Genomic DNA, 18,028 nt, shown 5'->3' on the forward strand with positions numbered 1-18,028 from the left:
ATTTAACTTGCCTCTGCATAAATCAACCAGAACCCTAGTAGCCAAATTTTTTTATAGTTGAAGCGTCTGAACTGTGTTCAAGGACAGCCCTACATATAATGCATTACAGTAATCAAACTTGGAATTTAACAGAGCATGGATCAGCATGGTCAGGTTGTTTTAGTCTAGGAAAGGCCAAAGCAGATGAACTTATCACATTTTAGGATTTAGACAAAACACCAACCTGTGGTTAATTGAAAATAGAAGCAAAAGTTTCTGCTTTACTATGACACAGGCAGGCCTGCCCACACACCTCTCCAGAAAAAAGGGGGAAATGGTAACTTATTTCAAAATTCCCCATAGGAGAATCTTGTTCCATTGAAACTGGAAACACCTAATCAATAAGGGGAAATTATTTACTGCAATTTGTATGAAGTGATTTGTTCCAGACTGATGCCTGCACCCAATTCACTGCAAGAACTTAATACCATTTCCCTCACCATAGTGGTGTCCCTAGACCAATCAGAATTCAGTCAGGATGCTTTCAACAATAATGTTGTTGCTGCAGTACTGTTCTGAGAGAGAAGCTTAGCTAACACATCGTTTTGGAGACTGGATTGAAGTAGCAGAAGGAACAGGCAGATTGTGTTGTGTTGGTTGAAAGCAGAGGCAGAGAACTACTACAAGATAGGAGGACTGCACTTTCTGTAGAATAGAAAGTTCTCCCCCTACACCTTTGTTTTCCATTCCCCCCCCCCTCCAATCCCTAGACATGCTCTCTCTTCACCCTACTTCATCCTCACTGTTTCTTGCCACTCCTGGACTCTTCCCCTACTTCAAACTCTCTCCCTCTCTCCCAGCCCCCTTAAACTCTCTCGTGTTTTTGTCTCTATTCCGACTGTTCTCTGTTGTGGCCTTCACCTTCACCAGCTGTTTGCTGACTTGCCCTGCCTTTTGCTCCATAAGCCGCCATGAGTAGTTGTATGAACAGAGAGAAATTAAAGATAATACTAGAATGGGAGATTGAAGTGTGGAGTATGACTATGTCTGCTTCAAGAAAGTCATTCTTATCATTACACACACACACGGCACTCCTTACTCAATATAGTCTTAGGCAAACTGTGCAGTGTTGGGGCAGGTGCTTCATTGTGAAGTTGAGATAGCAAACATTAGTGAGCAGCCTCATAGTACTAACAACTGAGCTAATTTACAGGGCATATAACCCAAATGACATGCTGGGACAGATACAGGAATTAGAAGGGTGAGGAAGCCAAAGGGAATCCTGGATAGAGCCATAGGCAAGGTAAGGCACAAGCAAACAGACAGGTGTGAAGAATAGTGTTATTGGAAGCAACACAGAGTTGTACAGAGCTTGTAACAAGAGGAAGTTTATATATGGACAAGGGTAAACCTTGGTTAACTAATATAATGAGATAGAGCAAGATAGGGGTTCTGATAAGAGGTTACAGTGGTGCCTCGCTAGACGAATTTAATTCGTTCCACGGGTCTTTTCTTATAACGAAAAATTCGTCTAGCGAATCCCATAGGAATGCATTGAAATTTTTTTGCCCATAGGAACGCATTCATTGAATTTCAATGCATTCCTATGGGAAACCGCGATTTGCTAGACAAATTTTTCGTAAAATGAATTCGTCTAGCGAGGCAACCTCCACTAGAATAAACCTTTCATTAAGCGAAAATTTCGTTAAGCAGGGCATTCGTTAAGCGAGGCACCACTGTACATCAGTGAAGTAACTGCTGTGGTGGGAAGGTAAATGGTGTTTCTGTGCGCTCTGGTTTCTGTCACGGTGTTCCATTGTGCTAGAAGCAGTTTAGTCATGCTGGCCACATGACCCGGAAAGCTGGCTGTGGACAAATGCTGGCTCCCTCGGCCTCAAAGCGAAATGAGCGCTGCAACCCCATAGTCGCCTTTGACTGGACTTAACCATCCAGGGGTCCTTTACATTTTTTTACCCTTACTTCAGTGATGTAGGCCATTGAGGAGGAACAGATTTCCTTGTCCCCAGAACTCATTGAAACCTTTGTTGTCAAAGACCTTGTAGAGAACAAAACTGATTTACCAAGTTTCCAAAAGAAAATATTGATAGTGTGCAGATCCCCACTTCATAATACTCATGTCTATAGTTATAATTTGTGTTGCTGTGGGAGAAAGGATGCATTCCACATGTCTAAGGCACCACAAAAAAACAAGATTCTTTATGTATTCTTATTTATTTATTTATTGACTTTCTTTTGCACCTTTCCTCCCCAAATGAGCTTGGGGCAGCAGTCACCAATGTGGTAATGCAATACAAAATTCAATAGTATCTTTCAGCCATCAATTGCCTGGGAAATAGGAATATTTTTAAATACCACATCCACCAGAAAGTTAATAATGAGGTAAACAATGAGGGCATTCCACGAACAGAGAATCACCCTTGAAGAGACCCTGTCAGGGGTCAACACCAACTTGACAGCTTCCACTTTTAGTTGTTACCCCTACACAGCCTACCTAATATTTACTGCTTCTGATGTACAGCCTTAACATATTCATGATTAACCCTGAAAAAGATGTGTAATGGTGTAGTTAAAATCAATAGTAACTGTGAAGGGAAATGTTAGTACTAATGGCTTATCATATGCAGTGCCCTGTGCTCTGTTGTCCTTAATGAAGCATACCTTTGGACATTTAGAGATTGGTTTGGATTTTATGGTCTTCAGGTACATTTCAGAATTATGAGTCATAAAGTTGGAAAGATGAATCATGTGCAAGGTCTGTCTGCAGCAGCTGTGTAATGAGAAAAGGAAAAAATTCTTTTTAAATGGGGGTTGGGGAGTACAGAGGATGATGGGGCTATCTGCTGTTTGGTGCATATTTTCAAGTTGGGGTTGTTTGCTGCTTACCTGTTTGCTTTGTTACTTAATGGATTTTGTGGTATGATTATTAATGCAACTTAGTGTGAGTACGGATTTTTACGGTTTATTATTTATATGCATGCCTTGGAAAGGGTGTGTGTGTGTGTGTGTGTGTTCTCAAATGCCAGGCTTTTGACTTGTTTTTTTATGTGTATAATGTTTTGATTTGATGTTCAGTAGCAGTGGTGTCCAAAATATTTTTCTCCTGAGGGACCTTGTCTGGCTCAGGATAGGAGCTAGATTATAGTTCTTGAGTGAATTCATCAAAGGCTAGGAACAAACATAAAAGTATGTTCTGTATGTAGTCATTGTACTGCTAATTGTCATTTTAAAAATAATAATAAAATATCCTGCAATCTGAGTTTATATACTGTGGATATGAATTCAAGCAGAGGTAGAGAAGCAAGGTGGTCTTAATGTGCCATGTTGCACATTTAAATTTTGGTTTTATGGAGTTGCATAATTTTACAGTAGTAAGTTGGTGACATTAGCAAACAATTTTCTTCAAGGCTTTTATGATCACATTAATCAGAGATCTAATTAGGTTTTCCATGGCTTTTGCCTAGAGTTGTCATACATCTGCTATGATTCCTTCAGAACAAAAATTAATTTTTTTTTGTTTAATTTGAAGAAAAGCACTAAATTAGTCAATCAGATTCTTTTCAGTAACCTTGGGGCTGCTATTTGGGTTAAAGGGACTGTTATCACAAAAAACTTTACTGTGGGTTTCCTTAACTGAATAACATTAATACAATAGTAAGTCTTCAGACTCATTGGTAACAAAAACTAGGCTTCTGTCATAAAAAGAAATGTAATGGGCTTCCTGGATTGCTATTCATTCTTAAAAATGATTTGACGTTTATAAGTGATCAATCATCTCAGCCATATGTGACTTGTAATGTAAAAAGCTAATGAAAACTAGTGGCGTTGCTCTGCTGAAATAAGATCAGGGTGCTTTTGCTAAGAACCTGAATGTTTAAAGGGATCCAGATATTCTTCCTTATTTCTGTAATTGCTTCTAGCAAATTAGATGTTTTGTACATGCGCCATCTACAAATAAGATTTTATGTTATTAACTTTTAAATTTCATAAGCTCAGTAAATTGCTGAGTAATTATAATGGGTGCCATCTGATCTAAATTGTCCCCAAAGTAGAATGTAACTTGGGCAGGTACCACTATTTGCATATATAGGGATTGGTGAACCATTTGTTTAAACCAGCTTCATTTATTCAATTCTTTCTTTTAAATATGATACAGTTGAAAATGATTGAGTTGCCCCATTTTCACTGCTTTGAATTATCTTCCAGTGGCCAGTCATGTTTACTGTTTTTGATGAATAGTAACTGCAGCAAATTAATAAAGGCCAATGCTTTTTTATAAAAGGGATGGGAAAAGTTCTGTGAAGCAGCGTAAATTTCTATAGTAAAACAATTATGTCATTGCTACATAGTATGTAATTATCAAATCTACATTATGTAAAGCGTGCATCTAAGGACATCTCTTTATCTGAATTTGGGTTTGATTGTAATCACATTGTGATTATTTTGAGAATGCATTGAAAAGCAGCACTTGTCAGATTTTAAATATGGAAAATTATATGTATTTGCAGCCCTCTGATTAAAACCAGATGGAATGATATTAATATTGTTCCTTTTTCTGTAACCCTTTGAATGTAAACTCAGAAATAATTAGCACTGTTGCATTAGGGCTATAATTTCCCCTGCAATTCTGTAGTCATTATCAGTTGTTGCTAATGAAATGGTTTCTGTACTTACAATGTTTCAAAATTTCAAACTGTCAACTTGAATATATTTTTTAGTGTGCTTACTCTGGATTATGTATGAAAATACTTTAGACTGATGCATTGTGTACCTTTTATATCAATAACTTTTTTGTTTTATGTGTTAATAATAAGCACTTCCAGGCAATATGTATAGATATTACTCTACAGTTGTCCATTCTTCTTTTTTTCTGGAGAGAAAAATTGAAATCTCCTCCTCCGGCTAGCACCACATCAGGATTAGGAGGAAATATGTTGCAGCTTGACAGTGCATCTTTGATGTTAAATAAAGAAAACATTTAGTATCTTAAATTTTATGACCAGGCTTAACTTTGTATTTTGTTTCAAAACAGCAAGATTATTATTACTTTGGGGAAAAAGCAAAAGAGAAAAAATGAGTCTTCAGATGAAATGTCTGATGCTAAGCAGACAACTCAGCAGTCATTCAAAGACGAGATTTCTCAGGTATTCAAAAATTAGCACTTTTATTTTGAAAATATGCTTAAAACATTAACTCAGTCCCCAACCCCTAACAGTTTGGTCAAAACTGTTTGGTCAATATTTGCAATTCCATTGTAGAAGAGAAGATCAAATCGACAAATTAAAAGGAAGAAGTATGCAGAAGAAGGTGAAGGAAAACAATCTGAGGAAGAAACCAAAGTTTCTGTCAAAATAAAAAAGAATTCTGTCCCTTTACCTGCTGAGCAGCCTTTACAATTATTTGTAGTAAGTGAAACTCATTATTTATGGGGTTTACCTCTTGCAGTTCTGTAGTTATTTTCAAAGGCTGCATACACTCAAACATGTTCATTGCACAAAATTTTTTCTTAATCCAGAATATTTCATACTAATTCTCAACATGCTGCTTTCAGTCTAGATTGATTATAGATCCTGCAGTCTACAAGAGTGGGTGTGATTACTTTATATGCATTTGAAAACCCACTCCTTGCTTAGGTTTTCCAAACCTTTTCTTCCCTGCACATGCCCCAGGTGAGGGAAGAAAGAAGTAATGATTTGAATCTTTGTATATGCCCACCCCACAACATAATTGGGCAGGTGTAAATACCCCTCCCCCCCAAAAAAAATATATATCCTGTGCTGCACAGTACAGCCAATCTATGATGTGGAAGACCAATCAACCCCTGTTGTCTTACAATAGGCAGAGCAATATAAACAGTGTGTATTTTAGGAGTGGGACCACTGCCACCTTTGCCACCATGAGCCCAGCAGAGAAAACAAGTCTTTAAAATACTTTGATTTATACTACCCATTTTGCCAGTATAACGTTTACCAGGTTGCTAGGCCACATGACAAATCACATGACTGAACCAGAATGGAGGGAGACTTTGAGACTTTGCCTGAGCCAGGGTGAGGGAATGCAACCAGTAGCCCAGAGTCAGACAGTGATCCACCTATTCCAAACTTGGGGTTTGGATTGCTCCTAGAAATGTGAACTAATAAAGCAGCAGTCCATCAAATTATGTTGCTTGTATTCCTTACTGAAACAGTAGCTACATGGGAATAGTGCATTATGCATTGCACCATATACTCCCTCTCAGATAAGTTTGCCTCTGTGGAGAGATTCCTTGTATGGGTGGGAACTCCTATGCATGCGTATAGGTCTTACACCCATAAGAAATTTCAATGGAATCGGTACTATTTTTGTGTGCCCAGAATAGTGCATGGGCAAAGCTACCCACTTTGTGGAATGAAAGGGTCTATTTACCCTAAAGTGCACATGGGATCTGCATCAATTAGCTTATGTGCACTATGTACTGAATAATACTAATAATATATATCGGTGCTATTAGTAAATCTAAATGTGTTTGTTTGTTTTGTGAAATATTAGTCCTAAGAACAAAGTAGTTTCTGTTCTAAAATTGTAAGAATTAATAGATCCATAATAATAACAACTGTAGAGAGAGATTGAATATATTGAGTTTTATTCATTTGATTTTTTTACACATTTATGTATAATCCTTCTCTGCTAATATCTGCACTCAGGACTGCTTTTAAATGGAATATAGCCTGTTTTGTTTTTGTTTCTTTGCACCTGATTAGGAGAATCCAAGTGAAGAAGATGCAGCAATTGTAGATAAAATTTTATCTTCCAGAATCATAAAGAAAGAAGTGAGTACATATGGGGATATGGGTTTTGGTTCATAGTTTTTAAAATACTTTTATATAAATGAATCTTAAACAGAACACTGTGTACTCTTTCAGATTCCTGGGGGAGCGACAGTGGAAGCCGAGGAATTTTTTGTTAAATACAAAAACTAGTAAGTATTGCAGTTATGTTATTTAAGTTAAATTACAAGTTTGAGACCATCAGGCTGGCTGACAGTTTCAAGGGCTAGGTGGAAGAGATCTGCACATAGTGTTTATTCCCCCCCCCCTCATTTTCCATTATAGCAGCATGGGTTCCTTGCAAAGCAGGGACCCCCTTCTACAAAGAGTAAATATTAATTAGAACTAGGTAGTTACACCCCTGCTTGTAAATTAAGACTGTATTCTGCTTTTTGCTTAAATTTTTTTTACTGTTGAATATGGTTCTAAAATAAGAGAATGCAATTGTATGCAGGTACTTTGACACTGTGGTTTTATTTTAAAGTTCAGGCACAGAGAAATAATCATGGAGCATAGTGTATTAAAAATATGACCATCATTTCTCTTCGAAGGATTTATCTAATATTGCTAAGGGCATGTGTTGGAAGAAATATAACAAACTGCTTGCAGCAGTGTGCTAACATACTGTTATGCCATTCTAGCTCCTACCTCCATTGTGAATGGGCTACTGAACAACAGCTTTTAAAAGATAAAAGAATCCAGCAGAAAATCAAACGTTTCAAGCTGAGGCAAGCACAAAGAGCCCATTTTTTTGCAGATGTGAGTATGCGGGAGGGAAACAAAAAACTACAAAGCTAATTAAATACTTGATTATCAGAAGCCTACACATATTTTGCTGTTTAGTATTTTGTTACATTCATGTGTGTGTGTGTTCTCCTAATTTTAATTATAGACATTAAACAGTATAAATGGGTTTTATATTAAAAATAATGAAAATGCAATATTTTCTTGGGTAATTTTAGCACATAATGCTGATCAATAACTTTTCTGTACTTTATAGTTGGATATTAACAGCAAACCTCAAGCCACTATTTATATACTTCAGTGCAATTTACAGTGTTCTGGAATTGAACCATGCTATGCTGTTAACTAGATCAATTAATTCATTATAAAATATACTCAATTTCAGATGGAGGAAGAACCTTTTAATCCTGATTATATTGAAGTAGATCGTGTGTTAGAAGTGTCCTTTTGTGAAGATAAGGACACTGGAGAGGTATGGATATAACCAAAAAGAATCGTATATAATCTAGGGCACACATTTCACAGCATCTATCATGATAATTTTTAGAGTAGTGTGTGCACTCACATATATATGTATGACCTGTGCTGTATGTATCTGTGAACATGTTCAAATCGTAAGCATCCTTAAGCCATAACAATAGGATAGAGTAAAAAGATAAAAGGGAATAATTAAATAACCTCTATAATATAGGCATGGTGAACCTCTGACCTGCATGCCAAATTTGGCCTGATACAAACTCCTATTTGGCTACAAGGCCATTTCCCCAAATCACACACATGTGCCCCGAATCAAAGCCCCCACACAGGGAACTTTGAGACATGGGTTATCTGGCTGACATTCTGACACCAATTGATTGGCCTATGGAGATGGGGACAGATAAAAATCTGGCAAAAAAAATGTTCCCCATCTGTTGTCTAATGTTTATTCAAGCTTACAGTGTGGAAGGCATATAAAAATAATTAACCAGGGGGGGGGGGACAAGGGGAAAGCAAATATGTGAAATGTGTTGAAACATCTTACTAAATTGAGGCAGCATATATTCTTCTCTAGTATTTTGTTAAGTCCGACTAATCATTTTCACCACTACAGCCTGTTACTTACTACTTGGTAAAATGGTGCTCATTGCCATATGAGGACAGCACATGGGAGCTGAAAGAAGATGTAGACCAAGGAAAAATAGAAGAGTTTGAACAGCTGCAAGCTTTAAGACCTGATTCAAGGCGGTTGGTAAGGATAAATCATTTATCTCAGGTGTGGTTTGTTGTTGGTAAGCAGAGGTGTCAACTTGCACAGAAGGTGATGAGGAGCAAGGGATGGAGCCCAACGCAGCAGTGTGGCTTCAATGGCCAGCGGATCCTCCTCTCTCATGCTCGGCCTCCTCCTCATCTTGCTGCTGCCACCACCACTGGCCAGGGGCTCCTTCACCTCTGCGGCATGAGGAGGAAGAGCTGGCCCCCGAACTGCACTGCGCTCTGCTCCACACTCAGCCTCCTTCACCCCCTGATTGTTCTGAACATTGGGGGAGGCCCCCACCAAAAAATTATTGCGGCCCAAAAGAGCTGGGCACCTACGTAGGAGTTGGCGCCTATGTCAGGAAGAATTTCCACTCCCATTTGCATGTTTTGAGCCAATCCATCCTCAACTCTTTCAGTCTGTGCAATATACGGGACTGTGTGCATAACCCCTGAAAGAATGTTTCACTCCAGTTTCTTTTTTCAGGTGAATAGAGAGACAAAAATGTCATTTATGCTATGCTTTATTCCTAAGGATCGACCTCCTTCTAATTCATGGAAGAAGATAGAGCTGTCCAGGGAATATAAAAATGGCAACCAACTCAGGGAATACCAGTTAGAAGGGCTCAACTGGCTACTTTTCAACTGGTATAATAGGTATGTGTTCTGAATTAATCGAATCAATTTTTATGTTAGTATTGCTTCAAAAGAGGCATATTTAAATAGAAACAATGAAGCTAGGAAACATTTGTATTTGAAATTTGTGTCAATTAGCAGTCTAGTTTTCGTTCCTTTTGGCATGTGTTACTTATTTAATGAACTTCTATTTATGTGTGACTTGGAGCATTTGTACCCCACTCTTCAGCCAAAAAAGGCTCCCACAGTGGCTTACATACCGTCAGTTTAAAAACACAGTCCCCACTGCACAGGCTTACAATCTAAAAAACAGCACGCAAAGAAAAATGACAGAGAAGAAATGCAATGGTAATGTATTACTAGCATATTGTTTTTAAGTGAATACAAGTCTTTCTTGCTGGAAGCGTAATAACACAATAATAATAGATGTGGAAGAGAGATAAGAGTAAGACAATATTTAATCTATTCCCATGCAGAAATACAGTACCTATAGGCAGCATACAAAATTCAAGGAATCAGGTGCTAAATCACTACTCATTCTTTGCCCTGGGAAACAATGCAAAGAGACGCTTCAAATCTTTCTTATACTTAAACATTGACAGCCATCCTGAATGTGTGTTCTTCTAACCCTGCTAACAATGTTCTTGTGTTTTCAGACAAAACTGCATTTTAGCAGATGAAATGGGTCTTGGTAAAACCATCCAGTCAATAACATTCCTCTATGAAATCCTCCGGACTGGTATAAGAGGGCCTTTCTTGATCATAGCTCCACTTTCCACCATAGCCAACTGGGAAAGAGAGTTCCGCACGTGGACAGATCTTAATGTTGTGGTATATCATGGAAGTATGGTTAGCAGGCAGATGATACAACAGTATGAGATGTATTTCAGAGATTCACAGGTAACATTCTATTTTGCCTTATAGCTAGTAAACCAGTTTGATTTCTGTACATAGTGTTATCATTTATTTTTTTGATTTATGTGGTTTTTATTTAATTGAGAATCTGTTTAGACCATCAACTTAATGTACTAAAAATGTTAGTGGTATATGTAGGCATAAAATTATTCTGTTTCTGTATATCCTGTCATAGCAAAATATGTGGATGGTAATTTGGCAACCTGAGACTGCCATTATGATGGTTGTGCATGGGTGGAGATAATTGTGGCCTTATATTCACCCTTTGAATTATTGTTTCGCTAGTTTATTATATATTGTTTCAGAATGTGCAGCTTTGGCTTTTCTTTTCTTTTTAGGCTTGGACACCCAGCTTTCCCCCACATTTTAAAGAACATCCCAGTTATGCAAGCACAATTTCCCCCTCCAGAAGCAATGGAAAGGTTCTAGATAATATCATAATTGTATTCTGTTCATTCACTCTTCCTAGGGTCGCATCATTAGAGGTACATACAAGTTCCAGGCTATCATTACCACATTTGAAATGATTCTTGGTGGCTGTCCAGAACTCAATGCCATTGAATGGCGCTGTGTTATTATTGATGAGGCACACAGATTGAAGAATAAAAACTGCAAACTTCTAGAGGGGCTCAAACTCATGAATCTTGTGAGTGTTTACTTTTCATTTGCGCGCGCGCGCACACACACACAATCTATATCTGAATGTTAAACAGGAAAACTGTTTTCCAAAATTACAGATTTGATCATTGGTTTGAGTAAATGTGTTACACATGTTCAGTCTGCAGTTCACCCCTTTCCCTTAAATCTGTAGGGCTTATGGAGGCCAAGTTCTCAATAGTTTCTCCAACTTCTTGACCTTCAAAAGATGTATAAATATTTTATTCTTCTAAATCAGGGAGTTGTATGCTCCTACTTTCACAAAGTTAATGTTGTTTTACTACTGTTTCTGCATGACTGTAATCATGATTGGGCATGGAATCATGTGTTTGCAAATACAAGCTAGTTTCCCCAGCGCTATAAACCCTTCAAGCTATCTACCTTGTATATAGCATGTCATTTGTTTTATTGTTTATTCTTACCTTGTTGCACTACGATGTAAATGTCTTTTTTTAAATGTAATTTGTATTGCTGAAAAATATAAATAAAAATTATAAAATAAATCACACTTACAATAACATACCATATTTTCACTAGATCATCTGCTATTTTTAAAATGTGAAATTCAGTTGCAAGCATTAAATCACTGAAAGTTTGAAAATTCCTTATAGCAGGAAAATTTCAAAGCAATTTATAAAATGTGCACAGACTTAAAATACATTTACCTACATGCTAAAAAAAACCCATATTTTTGGTATAATATTGACAGTGCATCTTCTCTACACTAAGTACCAGGGGTGGGGAGAAATACTTCAGTTTAAAAGAATGGTTGATTAAATTACGTAGCTTACAAGTTTTGAATAAAATTACATAGGGTGGAATTTAGTGCCACACTCTTCCCATCGTTCTGCCTGCAAAGCATTTCAGTTTGCCACACAAAATGACTCTCCATCTCCTCCTGTGCACTGTTCTGGAGATTCTCCCCACCGCTGCTGCCAATTGTGGGGGGTGGGGAGAACCGAGGAAAGCCTTGCTGCACAAGTAGAAGTCCTTGTTCAAGGTTTCCATTGACTAGATTTGTTAGGTGACTCCCACCCATAGATTTTCTGGGTGAAGCAGGAAAATAAAAGACCAAACAATTCGAGGGAGAATGGAAGACATTTAGGAAATAACAAAATTATTTACAGTGTGTGACAGACAAGAATCCCTTTCCATAATGATCTAATTCAAATAATGTAAATATTGTAATAAAGCTTAGTGTGTATGTGTTATTATTTTTCCTTTGTACTGCATGCTTTAAATAATAGTTCTATTTTGGGGTCAAAAGGAATAGAATATTGTAACAGCTTACTAATATTAAGATATTCATTAAAATCCACAATGCATGAAAACAGCTCTGACTAGTCCAGTTTCACCAGCAATCCTTACAATCTTTATAAATGATGTAATGTATTAAAGGCAGAAAAGTTATTACAATGCTTGTTTATCATAGGTTATTTTATTTATAAATTAACGTATGTGTATTGGCTGTATACTTCCTCTCAAAGATTCAAGATTATGCATAACATACCCAGCTATATTTTAGACATTCATGCAAAATATGCATCTTCTATAGGAGCACAAGGTGCTATTGACAGGCACACCACTGCAAAACACAGTAGAAGAACTTTTCAGCCTTCTTCACTTCCTTGAGCCTTTGCGCTTCCCAGCAGAATCAACATTCATGCAAGAGTTTGGAGACCTTAAAACAGAGGAGCAGGTATTTAAAACTTTTTATTATGTTACAATCACACACAGGCCTTGTTCACATGTCACAGTAAGTAATACTTTGTCTTAAATCTTGGTTTAATCATGAATGTGTCTTGCCCTTTTTGCGTGCATGCATGCACAGCTTCTCTTCCCTCTAATGACTCAAACAAGCCATAGTATGATTTGTTGGATCACAACTCCAGAATGTCATTTGTTCCATGGTCTAGGTTTGGATGGAACATTGGCAGGGGGGGGGGGTTATATGTTAGGGGAGCAGCTGGGCAGTGACACAGTGGGGAGGCACATTGATGTGGTTTGTTGTGATGTATGAACCAGAATACATTCAAAAATTAGAATTTAATGGGCTGTTTGTCCAGTAATGACTATCAGCTCAACCGTAACAGTAAATCCACCTCTCCCATCTTTATCACCATTTGAACTAATGATAAGTAAATTGAAAAATATTGTGATCAGCCATAGTATTGCTACAATTCATGGTGGGTGCAAGAAAATATGCAGAAATAATATGAATTTGAATCTATACATTGTGTGCATTCTTACATGTGTAGAATCTGCATTCTTAGCTAATTAATGGAGGATAAAAACAGGAAATCACATTTTATTAGAATTCAAACCCAGAGCATAAGGCAAAAATCATATACTGTATAGCCTAAATTACCTCCCCAGTCTGGCTGCAAGGTACCACTACTTGTGTGCAGCACCTTCTGCAGTCCCTGCAGGAATTGGATCAATGGAGGAGGGAAAGAGGCTTTCCTGCCTTCTCAGTGCTAGTTACTGGCTACTGGGTGGCAAGGGTAGGGAAGTCTTTCCTGTGTCTCCACTGCCTCCCCCCACTTCTCCATGAGTGGAACTGACCAGCGGAAGAGATGGATACAGAGCTAAATGAAGGCTGAGAAGAGAGAAAGCTAGAATGTAGCCACTTTTGCAGGTGCTGCAGCTAAGCACCTATAATCGAGTCTCTGTAACTTAAATGGGTGTGTGATGTGATTGGCTATATATTAGTTAGGCTCTGAAGTGCTACTTAGTTGCCCAAAATAATTTGAGCAAGGCTAGAAGAATTTTTTTTACTGTAATTCTTTTGATGTAAAACATGATCAAAGTTAGAAAAGAGTTTTAGAATTTTTCTGCTTGCCAATCACCTTGTGGAACTGTTGATAAGAACTGTAGGACTGAAGACTCCTTTAGTGGAAACCATGTTCTGTGCTTCAAATACAGCTCCTTGGATTATTATAAAGAGAGCTAGTTAGGAATCTGGCAAAATGCAATGATAATGTTAAAATGAAATTAAGCTGCTTTCTTAGCTATGAATCACACCACCACTTCAACAACTCAATCCATGTGTCTTGTTTAGGACTAAGCTGGTTCACATTTATACATACGGAACAATCCTAAAGCTGGCCAATGTCAGGTGAGAAGGCACTGGCAACAGTGTAAGTGCTGCTCCCTTGGCAGAGAGGAAGTCCCCCATATACCTGTGGAAAGCGTTTGAAAGGGGCACGTTGGGGGCAGATTGTGGGAGACTTTCGATCCATGGGATCCACAGCCCCTTCATTCTCCCAACCAATGTGCCCCAGAATAATGCAGAAAAAACTGCTAGCTCTGGAACTGCTGTAATGATTTTCGCTCACTTTATAAGCTTATGGAATGTAGCAATTTATATAGGGTTTCCGCTAATTTTTATTTCATATAGGTGCAAAAGTTGCAAGCTATCCTGAAACCAATGATGCTAAGAAGACTGAAGGAAGATGTAGAGAAGAAGCTGGCACCAAAGCAGGAAACTATTATTGAAGTGGAATTAACGAATATCCAAAAGAAATATTATCGAGCCATTTTAGAGAAAAACTTCGCATTTTTGTCAAAAGGTGCAGGCCAAGCCAATGTACCCAACTTGGTTAACACTATGATGGAACTCAGGAAATGCTGCAATCATCCATATCTTATCAAAGGTAAATGTAAAAACGTTAAATTTTACTTACTTTAGGCATTTTTCTTGTGATGTAAAGTAATGTTTCCCTTGGAGTTATAATTTGGATATGTTGCCATATTTCAAACAGTGAAAATCCGGACTTCTCTGCTGAGCTTTTTTTTGACAAAGTGGTTGAACTTTGTTGGCAAATTTTCCATAAAATTAGAGCTATTTTTAAGGGAAATGACACTGCTGACATGGGTTGCCATACGTCTGGATTTTCCCAGGCATTTTAGTGATTTCTGCCTGGACACTGCTTTCGAATGCAATATTCCAGTTGTGTCCAGGAAATTCCGGACATATGGTAACCCTGAATTAGGATGAGTGCTATAAGGGTGGCCATAGTGAACTGCCTTGAGACCTGTAGGTATAGGGCGGTATACAAATTATAATTAGAACAACAGTAACAATTCAATTATTAATCTGTTGTATCATATTTTACTGGAGGAACAGGGGAACTTTGTATTTTTAAAAATTGTGTATAAGTGCTTTTGAATTTAGTTGCATATGCTATAGTTTTGAAGGTGAAATGTAAATAGCTACTATGAGAATCAAGTGTTACTGTGAGCAGTGTCAAGGGATGGGGACTGAAAAATGAAAGACAATGTGATCATAAATACTGTTATGAAATGTGTGGAGTATGCACTCACAGTATTATGATGTACACTTTGTATCAAAGCTATATGAAAATGTCAATATCTTTTAGAAGAAGCAAATCATACCTACTTTATGTGACAGGTGCTGAGGAAAAAATCTTAGGAGAGTTTAGGGAGACCTATAATCCAACTGCTCCTGATTTCCACCTGCAAGCAATGATCCAGTCTGCTGGAAAACTGGTCCTCATTGACAAACTTCTTCCAAAAATGAAAGCAGGGGGCCATAAGGTGCTTATTTTCTCTCAGATGGTTCGCTGTCTTGATATCCTTGAAGATTATCTGATACATAAAAGGTATGATACTATTCATAGTGCAAATAGCCATACTAATGGTATATTAAACAGTTTTGAATGGACTTGGTTCATTCATCTTTGAGTCATCATACTGAGATATCAAATGATAATTTGCCTTTAAATTACCAGTCATGCACTTCCTTGCACTACAGTTTCTGGCCTGATCTTGCACAGCAGGAGAGGGAAACTTTTTTCCTGTTGATGACCACGTGGGACTAATCTGTTGGGGACCATATGCCTATGGTGGCATGAATATGGTATTAATGGTGTATCTATAAGTGACTGTGGAGGCCAATTCTGGATCCACATGTCCTTTCACAGTGGGGACATAGGTTTCTGGGCAGGAGTTGATCACGGTGAGGATTTGCCTTCCTCTTAGCTCGCTTCTCCTTTTGGTCCTGAGTTCGTGCTTCTTCAAAATCCATGACACCTTTGGTAGAGGCTATTCCAATTGGAGTGCTGTCCCTGCTATACCCCAAGGCACCAGCACAACAGAGCCATAGGTTTATGTATTAGATAATACATATAATTACCTGATTTTTATTTTATATAGAAGACAAATATAAACACAATGTTATGTCAGCTTCTCATAAGAAAGAGGCTAAAAATAACCTCTCTTTTTGCTCCAGCAGAGGTTCCTTTCATCATAGAGAATTTTAGAACTCCAAGTCAGTGTGGTTCAGACTCTACAATTTAATGGCATGTCCCAGATTTCCTCCACCTAGCCCCCATAGGCAAAGGGACCAGAGAACAGTTCTGACTCAAGGCCTCCTCTGGTTCTTTTTTCTTACTTGGACAGTCTTGGCCAAGGATGCCTAGGAACATAATACCCTTAAGAACAACCTAGTCATAGAATTTCTGTTTCCGTCCCCCAATTCTGAGTCTTGAAGTCTACTGAAAAACTATTATTTGGCAGACTATTCACTACTTATTAGAAATAGGGAACAGAGATTCAGTTCCCCAGAAAAGAAATTATCCGCTGTCTGCTCTGTGTTCTTCATTGTCTTCAGTAAAGGATGGAAATTAAATTCTGGATTTGAAATATGAAAACAAGCATATAACAAGAGGATAAGGAGAAGGGGACGACAGAGGACGAGATGGTTGGACAGTGTTCTTGAAGCTATGAACATGAGTTTGACCAAGCTGCAGGAGGCAGTGGAAGACAGGAGTGCCTGGTGTGCTCTGGTCCATGGGGTCACGAAGAGTCGGACACGACTAAACAACAACAACAATATAACATAGGTTCAGGATGGAATCCTCCACCAAGGCAATTAAAATTGGGAACACTGCCAAATGCAGCCATGACTGAACTTTAGGGTTACCTCATGCCATTGAATTTTCAACAAACACTGCTTTCAAGGCACCTTATTTGGATGACCTCTTTGGGTCCTCATCTGGAGACAGAACAAACAAAGATTTGTTCCAAGCTAACCTCCCTCCAAGACTATGGCTTTTTTATCAATTGGCAAAGGAACAATCAAGTTCCTTCAAGGAGGCTCCAATGCCTTGAAGTAGTGTTCTTATCTTATGATATCTGAATAAAGTTTTTCAAGTTTCTATAATGAAAATACCATATTTTTCAGTGTATAAGGTGCTCCCATATATAAGACTATTTGGGGGGACTCCAAATTAAGAAAACACCTCAGCACTACCCGTGTATAAGACGAGACCCAATTTTAAACCTATTTTTTTGGTAAAAAAAACAAAAACCCTAGTCTTATACAAGGAAAAATACGGTATATGTGAATATATATTAAATGCCCCAAGAAAATTATTGTTGAATGCTTATGGGGATGGAAGTTCACATACTTGTTAAGAATTCTATTATTCAAAGCATCTGATGAGTGAAAATAACATTATTATGTTTTACTGGTTCACCTGAATATGGATCGGATGCATTTTAACACACTTTCAAGATGGTGTGTAATAAAAAACCTGACCAAAAAAATTACAGCTTCTGCTTGCAGTGTAGGCTCATTTGATTAGGACAGTAGGACAGTAGTATTCAGAAGTGCATATGGTTATACTTGTATTCTGATTTGCAATTACAGCCTTTCTTTAATGGCTTTTTCCTCCTTCACTTCAAAGGTACCTGTATGAGCGAATCGATGGAAGAGTAAGAGGGAACTTACGTCAGGCTGCCATTGATCGATTTAGCAAGCCAGACTCTGATCGGTTTGTTTTCCTTCTCTGTACCAGAGCTGGTGGATTAGGCATTAATTTAACTGCAGCGGATACTTGCATAATTTTTGATTCTGACTGGAATCCTCAGAATGATTTGCAGGTAAATATATTTGGGCAGCTTAGCCTTCTGCCATAGGGCTAAATACCTAAGAAACACCTACAAATGAACCTACTTCATCTGATCCACAAAGAGAGCAAGTGTGAACAAGCAGGATTGCTTGCAGGTGCTTG

At 37.9% G+C, this 18,028-nt stretch overlaps 1 protein-coding gene across 13 annotated transcripts in view; it reads left to right on the top strand.

Moving 5' to 3' along the window:
* Nucleotides 1–18,028, top strand: part of CHD9 (chromodomain helicase DNA binding protein 9) — an 86,171-nt gene that overhangs the window by 41,606 nt on the left and 26,537 nt on the right. For all 13 annotated transcript variants that reach the window (XM_035121168.2, XM_035121166.2, XM_060276072.1 and 10 more), the window contains 14 exons: nt 5,030–5,141; nt 5,256–5,402; nt 6,738–6,806; nt 6,900–6,955; nt 7,445–7,562; nt 7,933–8,019; nt 8,638–8,775; nt 9,316–9,437; nt 10,073–10,316; nt 10,801–10,977; nt 12,544–12,687; nt 14,389–14,644; nt 15,403–15,613; nt 17,702–17,897. In XM_035121168.2, coding sequence (XP_034977059.1) covers nt 5,030–5,141; nt 5,256–5,402; nt 6,738–6,806; nt 6,900–6,955; nt 7,445–7,562; nt 7,933–8,019; nt 8,638–8,775; nt 9,316–9,437; nt 10,073–10,316; nt 10,801–10,977; nt 12,544–12,687; nt 14,389–14,644; nt 15,403–15,613; nt 17,702–17,897 — 2,077 coding nt within the window. The remainder of the gene's footprint in view (nt 1–5,029; nt 5,142–5,255; nt 5,403–6,737; nt 6,807–6,899; nt 6,956–7,444; nt 7,563–7,932; nt 8,020–8,637; nt 8,776–9,315; nt 9,438–10,072; nt 10,317–10,800; nt 10,978–12,543; nt 12,688–14,388; nt 14,645–15,402; nt 15,614–17,701; nt 17,898–18,028) is intronic.

Source organism: Zootoca vivipara, chromosome 6, assembly GCF_963506605.1.
Source record: "Zootoca vivipara chromosome 6, rZooViv1.1, whole genome shotgun sequence".
NCBI lineage: Eukaryota > Metazoa > Chordata > Lepidosauria > Squamata > Lacertidae > Zootoca > Zootoca vivipara.